General features: G+C 39.2%; 1 protein-coding gene across 1 annotated transcript; it reads left to right on the top strand.

Moving 5' to 3' along the window:
• Positions 1–945: 945 nt before the first annotated feature.
• Positions 946–2,591, top strand: MS3_00001119 (uncharacterized protein). The gene has a single exon (XM_051208626.1). The coding sequence runs from the start codon at positions 1,171–1,173 to the stop codon at positions 1,693–1,695; it is 525 nt and encodes a 174-aa protein (XP_051070888.1). The 5' UTR covers positions 946–1,170; the 3' UTR covers positions 1,696–2,591.
• The last annotated feature ends 14,801 nt before the right edge of the window (positions 2,592–17,392 follow it).

The following is a 17,392-nucleotide window of genomic DNA, read 5'->3' as shown; positions in this document are numbered from 1 at the left end:
AAGAGCGGAGTTAGCTTAAGCGTAAGCTGACAAGAAGCCTACGCAATGATCGCGAACAGTGGTGGGTAGTGAAAGCAAGAGAGATGGAAAAGGCAGCGGCAATAGGTAATAGCAGACAATTGTTCAGACTCGTTAAGGAAACCGGTATTAGGAAACCGACTGTTAGCGAAACAATCTCAGAGAAAGATGGACATATCATACATTCTCAATCCAGGAGACTGGATCGATAGGCAGAACACTTTATTGATCAGTTCAACTGGCCTTCAGCCACACTTCGGTTTCCCACGATCGGTAGTCAACCTGAATGGCAAGTTAATGTAGGTCCTCCGACTCTTTATGAAGTTGAAAAAGCTATCGGAAATCTGACAGGTTTACTTCTGAGATTTTTAAAGATGGTGGTCCAGTATTAGCAGTGAGATTGACTGAGGTCTTAGGTAGAATTTGAGAACTGGACGTAATTCCATTTGACTGGTCTCAATCACTGATTGTGCCAGTCTATAAGAAAGGACAAAGGTCCTCTTGTGACAATCACAGAGGAATCAGTTTGACTAATATAGTGTCTAAAATATTCGCTTCAATAATACTTCGACGCCTAACCAAAGCTCGTGAAGAGCAGATTAGAGAAAACCAGGCTGGTTTTCGATCTGGACGTGGTTGTATAGACCAGATATTCACACTACGTCAGATCCTAGAACACAGACACACATTCAGACGCCCCACAATCTTATTGTTTCTCGACCTTAAGGCAGAATTCGACTCGGTTGATCGTGAGGTTCTATGGCAGTGTTTGTCATTGAAAGGAGTACCAAAGAAGTACGTTAATCTTGTAAAGGCTCTCTACTCGAACACAACTGGTCGAGTGAGAGATTATGGCGAACTGTCATCAGAATTGATTACCTCAAGTGGTGTTCGTCAGGGCTGTCCACTCTCTCCATTCTTGTTTAACTTTGTCGTTGACGTGCTTTTAGAGATGACACTTTTCTCGGCTAAATTTCCAGGGGTTGAACTTCTACCGGGAGATTCACTTTTTGACCTAGAATATGCCGATGGCATAGTTTTATTTGGTGAAGACGCTGACAAAATCCAGTCTTCTGAACACTATAAGTAACAATACAAGCATGTTCGGGATGCGATTTCCCCTCCCCTCGAAATGCATCGACACCCAAACTAATGATAGGGAGTGAAGTAGTTGGGCGTGTCGACCGCTTCACTTATCTTGGGAGTCTCATCAGCCCCTGTGGTCTGGTGTGTGACGAGATCTCAGCACGGATACAGAAGGCTCGACTAGCTTTTGCCAACTTGCGTCATTTATGGCATAGGCTAGATATCCGTCTACCAACCAAAGGACGTGTTTGCTGCGCAGCAGTCCGTTCCGTCCTACTTTATGGCAGTGAAACGTGGTCGGTAAGAGTAGAGGATATTCGTAGGTTACTAGTATTTGATCATAGGTGTCTTCGAAACATTGCTCGTATATCCTGGGACCATCGAGTAAGTAACGCAGTTGTTAGGAAACGGGTACTAGGTAAGGATGGCAAACCGATTGATGAAGTGGTGAAACTTGATCAGTTGAGATGGCTCGGACATGTGTTACGTATGCCCAACGACCGACTTCCTCGACGTGTGGTGTTTCACGGTATAGAAGTAAATTGGAAGAAAGCTAGGGGTGGCCAGACCAAAACATGCACAAATCCATGAAGTCACTGATAAGTGGACTGAGTCACGTTGGCAGATGTAGACTACCTGGCTGGGGACCGCGAGATGATAGCAACTGATGGTTAGAGACCCTGAATAACAAGGCTCAGAATCGTTTGCAATGGCGCAGGTGCATTCACTCTTTGTGTTCTCCCAAATTCTAATCTCCTGATTCTTCCTTGTCTCTTTTTTTCTCTTCCCAAATTTATTTCACTGGATTATACTCTTTAAATAACATCTTCAAACCCTAATCTTTCCGATTACTGCTTATACTGTTACTACCTCTACCACTATGGGATTTGAATCGACAAGTGTATCTCTGTGCTAGTGTAGTGTGGCAACTCGAATTGATGTACGTACGTACGAAGTTCTACGTTGTTACTGACTGACTGAGTTATTACATATGACATGTCCATCTTCCAACAAGAGACTACATAAATTATGCAGGGGTTCACACCGCATTACTTTATTGGTGTTAATCTTGTTCTACGAAAGTAGAAGACATGAATAGGCTGCAGTTTCCTTATCAAAGATATTTTCTGAGCAATACTTGGGTACTGTGAAACAATTTTGCGAGAAGTACTGAGGTTAAAGTTAGGAAAATAGCCGGATATAATAAATCAGTTTACTCGTCATCAATTTAACTTCAGAAAATGAAGTTATGCTCTTTACTCTACTGGAATGTTTGGGGTACTAAATAACTTTCAAGGTGTAAAGAAAATCTCCAGCGATTTTTATTACCAATCGCAGTATTAAAAATATTCAATCTCTCCTTGTCTCATGTATTTTGGGTTCTGAGTATGATGTTTGGAAAGTATGTAGCTAACTCTGGGGTTTATATACAGGAGCGTACGTTGACAAAATCATCAGTCCCAATCAAGTTTTCTTACTCAGGTCTTTTGGAAATAAATATTTACTTTTAGTGAGACAATAAAAGATATAGTCATTGGTATTCTTAACACTTCACCCTCTTTATGCACACTCTTTTCTAATAAACCGCTTTCCTTGTACCATCCTTGACTTCTCTTCCTTCATGTGAGCTTACTCCAGCTTGTTCAACATCACAACTCATTGTTCTTTATCGCTACATTCTCTTATATGGAGCCTCTGACTTCATTTCACTCTAACATGAGATAATATGAATTTAGTCTGATTTATTATACCTATGTCTGTTCTACTACAAAATGTTAAGCATAGTTTGGCGTTCATATCAAAATGCCCTGCTGTTCTTCTGTTTCTCTTTATTCTTTCTTCAGAATCTTGCTCTGAGGCACGGCTATGAAACTTCTGACGTCTGGAACAAACTTGACGTACGCTTCTCCTCAAGCTCACGGTTTACAGCAAGCGCTCTACAAGTCTACTTTATAACAACTATAAAGTTAATAAGTTGGGAAGCATTTTGTGAGCCAACAAATGTTTTAATTTATAGATCATGCCTGTAAAAATGGCATGAACCAGCTCATGCAGAAATATATTATTATTATGTACTCTCAAAGCTCCGCCTGTTGTTCTTCCAGAGAGACTGCCGGTCTCAAGCCCGGGTAAACTAGGAGGGTTGGTTATAGGGTTAGCGACCTCATCCCGTAGAAAACTAACTCGCTAAAAAATACATACCAGGAAAAATAATTCAAACCATTTAAACTCTGCCCTGAGAGTTAGGTCTTCATTTAGAAGAATTATGACGCTTCATGGTGAAAGCCGAATTCCTTCGGAAGCCATGAGGCCGATGCCCCTTCTAACAACCAGGACAACAATTTTTATAGGTACATGGAACGTCCGAACAATGTATGAAACCGGGAAGACCAGTCAAGTAGCAAAGGAAATGAGGAGATACAACTTGGCAGTACTGGGAATCAGCGAAACCCATTGGACTCAAGCTGGACAACAAAGGCTAAATAGGAGAGAGATGCTGTTATACTCCGATCACGAAGAGGAAAATGCTTCACACACTCAGGGAGTTGCTCTGATGCTGTCCAAAGTATCACGAAATGCACTTGTAGGATGTGAGTCTCACGGATCCAGAATCATCAAAGCATCATTCAAAACAAAGAATGAGGGGATCACACTGAATATTATTCAATGTTATGTATCCACCAATGATAGCAACGACGACATTAAAGATCAATTCTATGAGAGGCTGCAATAAATCACAGAGAAGTGCCCAAGAAAGGACCTCACCATCCTGATGGGAGATCTAAACGCCAAAGTCGGAATGGACAACACTGGATATGAAGATAGCATGGGACGACATGCACTGGGAGAGAGAAACGAAAATGGAGAAAGATTTGCAAATCTATGTGCATTCAACAAATTGGTCATAGGAGGCACAATATTTCCACACAAGCGTATACACAAGGCTACATGGATCTCACCGGACCACACTACAGAGAACCAGATAGATCATATTTGCATCAACAAAAAATTCCGAAAGACAATGGGAGATGTGAGAACCAGGAGAGGTGCTGACGTAGCTTCAGATCACCACCTAGTTGTGGTCAATTTAAAACTGAAGCTAAAAAAGAACTGGACAAGTGGACAAACAGCACTACAAAGGTTCAATACAGCCTTCCTTCGAGATACTAACAAAATTAACGAATTCAAGATATCTTTCAGCAATAGGTTCCAAGCCTTACAGGATCTAATGAAGGAAGAAGAAACTACTATGTAGGACAACTGGAAAAGTATCAACGAAACATTAACTTCAACATGTCAAGAGGTTCTGGGTCTAAAGAAACACAATCATAAGGAATGGATCTCTATAGAAACACTGGACAAGATCAAAGAAAGGAAGAACAAGAAGACAGCAATTAACAACAGCCGAACACGAACACAGAAAGTCCAACACAAGCTGAATACATAGAAGCAAACAAGCAAGTGAAGAAAAGCATTAGAGCCGACAAGAAGAAATACGTTAAAGAACTAGCAACGACAGTGGAAAAAGCCTCAAGGGAAGGAAATATGAAACAACTTTATGATACAACGAAAAAACTATCAGGGAAATACAGTAAACCAGAGGGACCGGTCAAAAACAAAGAAGGCAAGCCAATCACTGAAATTCAACAACAGCGGAACAGATGGGTAGAATACTTCGAAGAACTCCTGAATAGGGCGGCTCCAATGAATCCACCGAACATCGAAGCAGCACACACAGATCTTCCCATAGATGTCAATCCACCAACGACTGGAGAAATCAGAATGGCCATCAGACAAATGAAGAGCGGGAAAGCAGCAGGACACGACAACATACCAGGTGAAGCACTGAAGTCAGACATCGAAGTAACTACAAACATGCTTCACCTTCTATTCTATTTGGGAGGAAGAGCAAGTGCCGATGTACTGGGAAGAAGGATACCTCATCAAGATTCCAAAGAAAGGAGATCTGAGCAGTTGTGATAACTACAGAGGCATTACACTACTGTCAGTACCACGGGAAGTCTTTAACAGAGTTTTGCTGGACCGGATGAAAGATGCAGTAGACGCCCAACTTCGAGATCAACAAGCTGGATTCCGTAAGGATCGGTTGTGCACAGACTAGATTGAGACACTACGGATCATCATCGAACAATCAATTGAGTGGAACTCGTCACTGTACATCAAGTTCATTGATTATGAAAAGGCATTTGACAGTGTAGATAGGAGAACGTTATGGAAACTTCTTCGACACTGCGGAGTTCCTGAGAAGATTTTCAATATTATCCGGAACTCATACGACGGACCACAGTGCAAAGTCGTGCATGGATGTCAGCTGACAGATGCATTTCAAGCGAGGATCGGAGTCAGACAAGGTTGTCTACTCTCTTCTTTCCTCTTTCTTCTGGTGGTCGACTGGATTATGAGGACCTCGACATCTGAAGGAAAACACGGAATACAATGGACAGCTCAGAACCAATTAGACGATTTGGACTTCGCAGATGACCTAGCCTTCCTATCGCATACACACGAACAAATGCAGACAAAGACAGTCAGTGTGGCAGCAATCTCTTCATCAGTAGGCCTCAACATACACAAGGGGAAAACCAAGGTCCCCAAATACAATGCGGAGAACAGCGATTCAATCACTATTGATGGCGAAACTCTGGAAGATGTAGAATCCTTCACATACCTGGGAAGCATCATCGATGAAAAAAGAGGTTCGGATGCAGACGTAAAGGCGAGGATTAGCAAACCAAGTACTGCATTCCTTCAATTGAAGAACATATGGAACTCAAAACAACTGTCAACCAGTATCAAAGTGTGAATATTCAATACCAGTGTCAGGACAGTTCTACTGTACGGAGCTGAAACTTGGAGAATTACAACAACCACCATCAAGAAGGTACAAGTATTTATAAATAGCTGTCTACGCAGGATACTCAACATCCATTGGCCGGATGTCATCAGCAAAAGCATTTTGTGAGAGAGAACAAACCAGCTTCCAGCTGAACAGGAAATCAGGGAAAGATAATGTGGGTGGATAGGACATACATTACGCAAATCACCAAAGTGCATCACGAGGCAAGCCCTAACTTGGAATCCTGAAGGGGAGCAGAAAACAGGAAGGTCAAATAAAACATTACGTCGGCAAATAGAAGCAGATATTATTATTATTATTATTATTATTATTATTATTATTCACAAACATCTTATGGGTACATAAGTGTTGTGAAGAAACCATTTCGGGTTTCTTCAGAAAATGCAATAATACACAATTTTCAATAATGTTAGCATTATACTTGCCATATTTAAAAAAAATTTAGAATAATAATAGTAGAATATTAATAATAATAAATGGGGTCTTTGTAATTGAGAAGAATATTGAATTGAGTTTAAAGAAGGAAATGGAGAAAATAAAGGAATAGAAATAAAGGAGATGTGAAATACGCAAACAGTCTAATAGGCGTGTTTATGAACACAGGACAAGAATAAACGACTGTGTGTGTATCGTTAAATTAGTAAGAAAAAATAATTTATCATTGTAGTAAGATATGACGCTAGAATAAATGTTTGTGCAGTTATAATTTAGAGTGATGCTATGAAAGTCACAATTGAGTGAAAAGGATAATAAAATATCAATATGTATGAGTCATATATGCATAGTGAAGATAAAACGGGTCTGAGAACTTAATTTAAGTGTAACACAAGTTATTGTTTTAATTACAAACTTCGTAATCTTAAGAATAATATTTATATAGAAGGGAAAAAGAGAGACAAGAGAAGTGGATACCTAGTGAAAAGGTTCATCCATGATAAGAATAATAATTGTGTAATGAATATCAACCTCAGAAGGAAACCAACAATTTAGAAAAATAAAATAAAAATCCTCTAAAGCACTCGGATGAATACATTTAGATTTATGTAATAGTATACAGAGTGAAACCGGATATTAGTATAAATATTTGTGCAATAATAATTAAGATTGATGCCATGAAAGTCAAAATTGATTTCAAAGGACAATCTGGAGTTAAATATGTTTAGAAGGATAAGAAGATACAAAAAGAATAGCTAATGTGTCGGGAACTAGTAATGATATTAATAACGGTAATAATGATAAACACGAACATAATCAGACTTCATATATTAAGATAAAGAGAAATAAAACAAAATAGACGTGGAAGGATTTAAAGTTTTTATTTTGCTTTTCAAGCAATTAAATAAATGACGGACCTTGTTTGTATAAATCATTATTGAATACATTGATATTCAATAGGTGACATAATCCACTTTCGGAAAGAAAATCGTCAAGGAGACTTTTGAACCGGGTTGTAGTTTCACTGCAACGGAGGTTCACTGGCAGTCTGTTCCACATGGTTGAGTAGCGAATAAGGAAAAAATTCTGACGTAAGTTTGTGTGGGTTCTTGGAATCGCTAGAATGTTCTCCTTATTGCGTAGATTGTGGGATGATATTATAAGGTACGAAGGGGTAGATACCGATGAGTAGGAAATACCGTTAATGAGCCGGTAGATAAAGACAAGGTTTAATTTGATACGTCTGATCCAAAGAGGTTCTAAGTCGAGTTGTTGACATCTTTGGTAATAGTCTTTGTTATCGGAATATCTCAGAACAGCTTTGGTGAACTTTCTTTGAACACCTTCAATTCTAATCAGATCATTATGTCTACAATTACTGTAAACTAAAATACCATATTCAAGAATGGGTAAGATACATTTTCTGTATAGTAACAATCTCGATTCGATATTATTGAAGTTTATCATTATCAATCCGATCAGCTTTCTAGCTTTGGATACTTGAGATATAATGTGCTCAGAAAAGTTCAGACTGTTGCTATATCTTAAACCCAGGTCACGAACAGTGTTGAGAGGTTTGAGTGTATGTGTCTGTACAGTCAGATTTAAGTTAAGACAGCGACCAATGTGAATAAATCCACTTTTGTCAACATTAAGTGGCATATTCCACGAAATAGTCCATTCGTACAACTTGTTTATTTCCTCTTGGATTACCGCTGAAATATAGCTTTCTTTCGTGGGAGAAGAGAATGAATAAACTACTTTTAGGTCATCAGCAAAAAGGAAAGGTTTACCATACTGAAAGAGGGAACACACATCATTGACAAAAAGGAGAAAGAGTAATGGACCAACCACACTTCCTTGTATAACCCCACTGGTTACATTCACAGGTTTAGAGTAGCAAGATCCAAAGCAAACGATTTGGCTACGTTCTTCTAAAAAAGATTTGAGCCAATATAAAAGGGGATTCTGTATGCCAAATGAAGAGAGTTTTAAAAGAAGAAGTTTGTGTGAGACACTGTCGAAAGCCTTACTAAAATCGAAGTAAAGAACTATCACTGACTGACCAACATCTCTTCTCTGGGTAATTTGATCAAAAAACTCCAGGTGGGTTGTGAAACATGAGCGTTTAGTCATAAACCCGTGTTGGGATGGGCTGATCAGACTAGCCGAAAGTAAAAATGATAGTAGCTGTTTGTGGATGATTTTCTCCATGGTTCTTGATAATAAGGATGTTAGAATAGTTGACCTGTTTTTAGCAATATCACAACGTGATCCTGTTTTGAATCCAGGGGTGATAATAGATGTTTTCCATACAGATGGATAGGTCCCATATTCCATAGATAGATTGAAAAGTTTCAAACAAAATAGTGGAAATTTTTTACTTCCATATTGCACAAATGATGTGGGTATCCCGTCAGGTCCACCATCATAAGACTTTTTCAGGGGAGTTATGGCCTGCTTGATGTTGGAGGGTGTGAAATCAATTTTCGACAGATGTCTGGATGTTAGCATTGGAAATGTAATGATGGAGCTTTCAGTTCCAGTCTTGTAGCACCGCGAGAAGTGCTTGCTGAATTGTTCGCATATAGTATTCGGGTAGTTAACAATGCTTCCGTTAACTATGAAGAATTTGGTCGTGCCAAGGGAATTTGACTTTACACGGGATTTAAAAAGTCGAAGTATTGATAATTCTGGGCTTTTACTACGTAGAGCTTTGTTTTCTATATTCATGAAATACTTATGTTTAGATGAAGCATTTCTGTCGATTAATTTAAGTATACTCTGAAGTGCATACACATCATTCTGCTCATAGTAGCGGTATTTTAATTTCCTCAGCTTTCTTTTAAAAGTATTTTGGCCCCTATTAGCATTATAAGCCACATGGCCAATAACTGGAGCAGTGCAGTCAAGACAATATATCAGGTTGTGATATAGATTGGAAAGCGCAATGTCAACATTATTTGTGGTAAAATAAGTTTCCCATGGTAAACATCGAATGAGAGTTTCAGTCCGTTTCCATGTTTGTTGATCAAAATGTCTGCTTTGGTACATCAATGAAGCTTTAGAGTTCAATTATATGGCGTTTATAGAGTGAATAATGCTCAATACAACTCTATGGTCACTCATAAAAAACTCATGACTGGTATGTACTGAGATAGAGTCTATGTTGATTGTGAACATTAAATCAAGTGTATTATTCCCCCTGGTTGGTTTTCGGACCTGTTGAACCCATCCACAAATTTCTAATGTTTCAACTAGCTTGTTATATCGACCTGGTACCGGAGTCAAGCCCCATGTAATTTTTGGCAGATTAAAATCACCTCCGATGATTTTAAAAGTATGCAGTTGATGCGAAGCAATGGAAAATATGTTTGTTAATAATTTGTCAAACTTAGTATCCGCATGAGGTGGTCTATATATGCATCCCACCAGTAAATAATTTTGGGATCCACAGTTTACAGTAACCCAAGTGGAGTCTTCTATAGCATCAAGGGATTTATCCTCAAATTTGCACGCTTGAATGTCTGAACGGACATAGATAATTGCACCGCCTCCTATTCCATAACATCTATCGGTTCTAAAGAAAACGTAGTTATCTACATTGAAGGAATGATCGGATATAGATGAATTACACCACGTTTCCGTAATAAGTACAATGGTTGGATTTACAAGGAATAAAAGAGTTTTAAGATGAATAATTTTATTAGACAGAGAGCGGGCATTGAACGAAAGAATAAGAAACTCAGAGTCATCATAGTGAAGCAGGTTGGAGTATAAATCGCAATTGGTAGTTCCATGAATACTCATAGGATTAGCTAAAGTGAGAGTCGTGTTGCGAGGGGAAATAGATTCAACCACTTTGTCATCATGTGAAATATGTTTACTGTTGCCGGCAGGAAAGCCGGCGGAATTACAAAAAAAGTTTTCTCATTGCTATTGGATATAACATCTGATAAGGGCATAGTGTACATATTGGGAGCCGGACCAAGAAGGCTATCAGGTCTATGGTTTTGACCAAGTGGCCAATTACAATTCAGATAACTATTTATACCTGACGTATGGGTAACGTGTTTAAGACGTTTATTTCCAAGGGTTGTGGTTGATTTCGGCCTCTTCATATGTTGGAGGGGATTGTGTACTGTTAAACATACTTGCGATGGTTTGCGAGGTTCGAATATATCAACGTTAAGTGCGTGGTCAGTTATATGAATGTTATGATTAGTTTTCCTGTTATCCGTTGCACAGTTACTGTAACTGGGTGTTGCACTAACAGGGGTTTGGATTGTGTTATCCTATTCTTCATCAGCACAACTACTTCGGGTTGAATCTAAGTCAACATTCTCAAGAGGATGGACACCACCTACATCGGGATTACTTTCTTCTGGGTTTTGAACTTTAGGAGATTCAGAAGAGTTGTTCGGTAGCAGCAGACTTGTAAAGCTAGACGTCCTCTTAGAATCGGACTTAACTTTACGACCATTAGGATTGTGATGCGTTTGAGAGTTTGATGCTGGTGGTCTGTAGTTATTTCTTCCTGCTTTTCGCTGGCATGGTGTTTTATCCGGAAGAGTCTTAATATCCTTGAAAATCTGTTTTTGTCTCAATGAATTGGAGGAATTTAAAAATTCACTGGCGTCTACAGATGAGTTGAATTTGAACAAGATCGGTGAGTGCATACCAGGATGACTTCTTTTTAATCTTGTGCATACACATGGTACGTGTGTCATTGTGCTGGCTCTAAGCAGACTAGATTTGATATTTTTAAGGGCATGTGTATCCGGTATATTAAACACAATTGCATTACTAGATGGTCTCATTCTTTCAAATACCTCTGATGCAACACGATCTAGGAAAATATTTATGTCATTCATTTGATCTGGAGTCTCTGTGAGGTTGGGGTTGATGAGATATTTAAGCGGATTGAGAATGTTCATGTCTACTTGCAACTTTTTTATAGCATCCATATGGTTGCAGTTGCGATTATCATCACTGTTTACCATCAGAGTTTTCAACATGTCTGGAATGGAGACAACTGGTAAAAGCTTGTCTGCTTCCGGATGAATGGAGTGGCTCGTCTCGTTGAAACTGTTGGAAATCGTGTCAGTAGTGGTGTTAAATTGTGTCGTTTTCCTACGTTTGGCTGGACGCCTAGAAGCAGGGGTCTTCATTTTCTTTTGTGGCATGATAAGAAAGTGACATATAGCAAGTGGATTGAACAGAATGTTCGAAATAGGGGTGAAAAAATCAATTCCGAGGGCTCAAGTTAGTCTAAAAATCAAAATCTATGTTTTAATCAAGAGTGAATGTATCGTGAGGATTAGTGGTGTTAAAAACAGATGACAATGGCAGGAAGATAGTAGTGGAGATGAAGTATTTATGTCAGTATCTGTGTGGAGGCAAAATAGAATATAAAGGAGAAAGTTGTATAAATTTTAACACATATGACATGAAAGATAGCCTTATATAGAAAAGGATGAATAACAACTGGGAAGAGCTGGAAAGGGTTGCCCAGGACAGGGTTGGATGGAGAACGCTGGTGAGTGGCATATGCTCTTTCACGAGGAGTAACAAGACAGCTGATGTGTGGAGCCGAGTTTTCGTGGGCGACTATCAATGGTTCTCATTATATATGTTCACAAACCGAAACGGATGGTCAAAGATCATGCTTCTCAAACGAAAATTTTACAGGCAGTAATGGTAACGGTATAAGTTGTAAGAATCGATGAAGAATGCAAAAAGTAACAATACTAATTACAAAAACTACTTTGGCCATCCCACACAGCCTTAAAAACTGTACTAAACGGAGACGATCTTATGACCAAGCGATAGATTCTAAGTCCAACTGCTATCTTGCCTCTTCAAAAAGACCAGGATAGGATATATGACTGGACCAATAGAAGTCCTCACCGCAATTTTAGCAAGTATGCAACGTTAATGGCAAACACCAGTGATACCATATCTACCCGTTACTTTATGAGTGATTCCAGCATCACACTTTTCGCCCCTAGAAAAGAACTCAATATCACTTTTTGTGGCACTCCAAATGTCTCTTATTTTTAACATCCTTAAACCAACAAAGCACACTCTATCTTCGGGTTCTGTTTAAAACCATTAGCTAGCTTGGTTATAGAAATATTTAAAACTATCTTCAGTGTCTAGGAAACCACCTGAAAAAATGCCAGCATCGCCTACACTCCTTCAGAGGACTGTTTCACTCTTGTCAAATTCTCAAAGAAGAGGAACTAAGCAGATGCTGGGAATAAAATGCAAATAACGCTTGGATTTTCAGAAAGCTCTAACCAGTAAACCTGTGGAGTAAAGAAGTATAAGGGGAATACGATTCTTTTATATCACGTCCTTCATAATACTCTTAGCCACAGTATACCACCAAATCACTTCCACACCAAATGCGAATTACGTTCACAATTTGTCGTGGTAAGAAACAGTAATTTATAGAACTCGCTACCAAAGGCGATATAACAGCACCGTTTTTAGGGTTTTTCACAACAAGACACAAAATTCACTTTAGGATTTGAGGAAGACTACTTTCAGTGTTACTCCACAAACACTTCCACTATTATCAACTTAATTATTTTACCCTTCAGGCTCAAAAAGAACACAACAAGAAGCACACCTTTCCATCGCCAAGATAGCTCTCTCACTACCCAGATGCAAATCTCAAGAAACAGAAAGTTCATCACTCCTTCCAGTTTCAGTGTGGGAAGGATTGGAGGCTAGGTAGCCTATATCGGTTCTGGCAATGGTGGTCTCTCAGTTCATCCAACTTACTTTTGAAAGCGTCGACAGATGCAGCTTCAATCACGTGTTGAAGCGGTGAATTCCATTTGTTGACGATTCGATGAGAAGGTGGATCGTCAGCTAACAAGTGATTTATTCTTGGCTTGTGAACACTTCTGGAGTGTCCTCGTAAATTTTCTGTTTTGGAAGACAAATGAGGGCATATCAGATGTAAATTTACCACCAAGTAGTATAAAATCTGTGACCAAGTCGCATCTGATTCTTCGACAGAACAATGGAAATTAGTTTAGTTTGGCTAGTCGAGCATCATACGGGAGCTTCTATATTCGACGAATTGGCTTAATTGCGGTTCTTTGAACCTTACCCACCGGTTCACTGTCTCTCTTTAGGCAAGGACTAGCCGCTTGTATACAATAATCAAGTTTAGGACGCATAAATACTGTATACAAGGTTAAAGAGGCTTTTGTATCGACATGGTGAAGGGCCTTACGTATTGACTATGGGGTCCCGGAACCTTTGGCGTCTATCGCACAGCAGTGTACAGTAGTTTATAAGTCTTGGCTAACGGTGACACATAAGTAATTGTGTCTTGACAACGGGTAGCTCACTGTTATTTACCGTGTATCTGTAACTTGTTAACCAATATGCATTACAATGCACCTCGAAGCATCTATCGGGAACTGTCAAATTCTAGACCATTCGGACAATTTCTCCAGTTCGTTTCGAAGCTCCAATCTATAATCCCTATTTTTCATCGCTCTATATTTTGGCATCGTCAGCACATAACAAAGCCGATGTTGATAGGAAGTTAAGAAGGTCATTTACACACAAGAGTAGAGATGCTACAAATATTCGGAGCTTGACAACGCCCTAACCAGTAATACCTTTTACAATCGAAATGTGCTAACCCAGTTAAATCAGAAATCAGAAGCAAAGAGGCTCGAACATATGTTTGACAGAATATCGATATACCGAGAAGTGACTAATCTAAGCTGACCAGAGATTGTAGGAGAAGTGTACTCACCCGTGACCTGGTGCGGATGCATGGGCGAGTGCTTTCGTCTAGGTAAGTCTATTAAAACCAATCCAGTCCGCATCAAATATAGAAGACTTACGGAGCTATTGATTTTAGGGATTTATTTACCGCTACAAGTGTGATTTTACATACTGTCCAGTTAAACATACAACCAGAATGAGTACTTGTAGTGAAAGGTTATCTTATCAATATTATAAAGACAGTATTGCCACAAAACTGTACCCTTAGGCATTCCGCTAGGCACGGTTTCCCAGCTACACAACTTTGAGTTCATCCGTATTCATTTTTAGCACCGAACTAGGAAGCCATTTATTCAAATTATTAAATTGCTTCAAACCACGATCCACATTATGAGCTAAGTGTTCCCTACATTAACAGCATTCGTAGCTAAATAAGTTGTTCAGACTAACGCGAACACCGTTTAGGAATGTGGTGTGTAACTTAGACGGCGATAATAAATAAACTGACAAAGGCAGGCGCTTGAAGTTTCTGTACATTGGTAATGGTAACCTATCATAAAGAACCAGAGCACCTAAGTATAATGAAAACAACCGATATTCAGATGTTTTCCATACAGAAATTTCGTGTAATGGACGATATTTCCTTTGAAATTCACAAGTAGTGTAATTTCTACATAAGTCCAGTACTACACTGATGGGTGCGAAAATACAGTGATCCATCCTACTAAGTCGCTTAACAGCTAGATCCTTTCACAAGGAAATCAGTTTTTTCGTGATACCTAAGTATATCATGTGCACTGGTTCTCACGGGAAAGATTTTAACATATCTAGTGGTAGATTTTCGAATAAACTTCTACCACGATGAAGGATGGATTAGAACCTACTACGAAAAGTCACATCGGTTCTAAAGTCGTGTGTATCATTGAGAAAGTCCTTTGACCTCCCAGTAGTCTCCCTAGAACATGACACTTGTCACAGACAGCGGTACCGTCGTGTCCAGCAACATACTTGACGTAGCAACAGGCTGGAGTGTCACAAATAACAGCAACCAATTTAACTGTCAAATGTACCTTACACTTATCTACGTAAATCCCTAAAGTCATCAATTCTTGTAACTCAGTTACAAGTGCTGCGGACATTTCGTTGAAATCAGATGGTTTTACTTCACCACCATAGATCCCAACTATGAATACTTCACTAACTAATGGAGCCAATAGGCGACCTAGGATTGGCCAAAAATGTTGGTTACAGCTTTGAAATAAGGACAAGCCGTCGTAGTTAAGTTGGAGCTTCACTTCGCTGAAAGTGATTTGGTGTGGCCCATTTTCTGAAATCCTCTGCAAATCTGTTTTTAGTCCAATGTGGTAGTATACTTCTGTCTCCAGAAACGTTGGTTCCACACTATAACAACGACTTGGTACACTTCTGACGGATGTGGGGAGTTCTGGAATGTACCCCCGAAAAACATCAGGAATTCCGTCAGCCTTCTTCACCGTTATCACCTTTCATCATCTCATCTACAAATTTATCTAGCTGTTGTTTCATTGATAGGTGAATCGACGGGGACATTTCTGAAATTGCACGATCTATAACTTGTTCAGAAAAAAAGCTGGATTATACCGTCGGCTGTATTGGCTGTACACTGGACGTAACTACGTAAAGCATTGGCTGGTTGTGGGACGATATTGTTGCACTGCTCTGTAGCTACGGTGGTCCCTGCTTCTCAGACAACAACTGAACGGTGGTTCTCGTAGTTAGTGGTCGTCAAATGATACTTTTCATCTAACTCAGTTTTTGAATTCGTCAACCTTCTGTAAAAGGTTGATTTGGGACAGACTATCGACTTTAAATCTCTGTTGGCCTTAGCCCGTCTTTTAAGAATTTTCTTAGGCTCTAAATTATTAGACTGGAAGAAATAATTACCTGGAGTCAGACTAAACGAAAGCATTAATCGAAATTGTGGACAGTACAAATAACCCTACTGCATGGCGTAAGAATTTTGAAAAAGTGGTTTAAAGCGGATGATTCCTTGTCTCGCGTCTGTTTGATGTACTAAAACAAAACCTCAATATCCATAAAGCATTTGTGACCAAAGTTCATGATATTATTAAAAATAATGTCTTTTGATTGTAACTTTATCTTCAAAAGTTTTAAAATGCATTGGTGATGAAATGTCTGTCCGGAGAACTGTGCAACACAGATTTCGAGGTCCCCCCCAGAAAAAAGTTGGGAGCTTGGTCCTGTACGACATATAGTGTACATATACTGATAAAAAAGAATATCGCGAAACTGTCTCATTTGGTAGATGATCCATCTGTTGCAATATCATTAAATATTTGCCCTACATTTTACGCGATTAGGGTGAAGATGCCACAGGTATTCAGAGTTTGACAACGCTTTATGAAGCGTACCCACCAAGTGAAATCAAAAGACAGAAGCGAGGAGGTTCGAAGATATATTTGATAGGCTATCAATATATCGAGAATCGTTTGATCTAATCTGGCTAGCGATTGCAGTAGATGTTGAGCACGGCGTTCCCACTCATGATCTGATGCGGATGCATGACCGGGCGCCTTCAGCTAGGTGAGTCCATTAAAACATGTGGTCAGCATCCATGTCGAAAACTTACAGAGCTACTTATTTTGGGGATTAATTTACCACTACAGGGGTAACATCACTTTCGTTATTTGAAGGTGAACGTGGACCAACCACCCAAAGTCCTGATTTCACCGCTCATGACCAAAATTACAAGTTATCGAGGTAACGCACCAATGGTATCAACCTACGGGTATTGACCTGCATGTGCTCAGTAATCTCCATAATGGACGATGCTACGAGCTCGTTGTCAAATAGAATTGAGAGCTGGAATTAGTTCTTGACTGTGAATTGACATCAGTTCAAGAATTAATCTTAAGTTCAAGCACTACATATTGCTAATCAACCTCTCCTTACATATGACCCCATAAAATGATAAGAAATGAACTGGTACCCTAGGTGATGAAATTCTTCAAATATCGTTAAAGGACTTGGGAAATTTCCTCGTTAATTCTATACTCAATCGTCCTATGTGTGTGCACAATCATGGCTGTACACTAGTGTACAAGCTTGTTAACTTAATTAACTTCTAACTCCTTAGCCTTTATATCCCCTTTATTGGTTGTTTGGGTATTGATTATATTGAAAGATGTTGACATTTGGGATTACTCGTTGACGCGT

The sequence above is a fragment of the Schistosoma haematobium genome, chromosome ZW, assembly GCF_000699445.3.
Source record: "Schistosoma haematobium chromosome ZW, whole genome shotgun sequence".
Lineage (NCBI taxonomy): Eukaryota > Metazoa > Platyhelminthes > Trematoda > Strigeidida > Schistosomatidae > Schistosoma > Schistosoma haematobium.
Note: the sequence above shows the minus strand (reverse complement) of the source record. Positions and strands in the feature narration are given on the sequence as shown.

What these genes read in the sequence shown, in the direction of transcription:
- MS3_00001119 (XM_051208626.1), top strand. Translation starts at nt 1,171, where the DNA reads ATGATAGGGAGTGAAGTAGTTGGGCGTGTCGACCGCTTCACTTATCTT.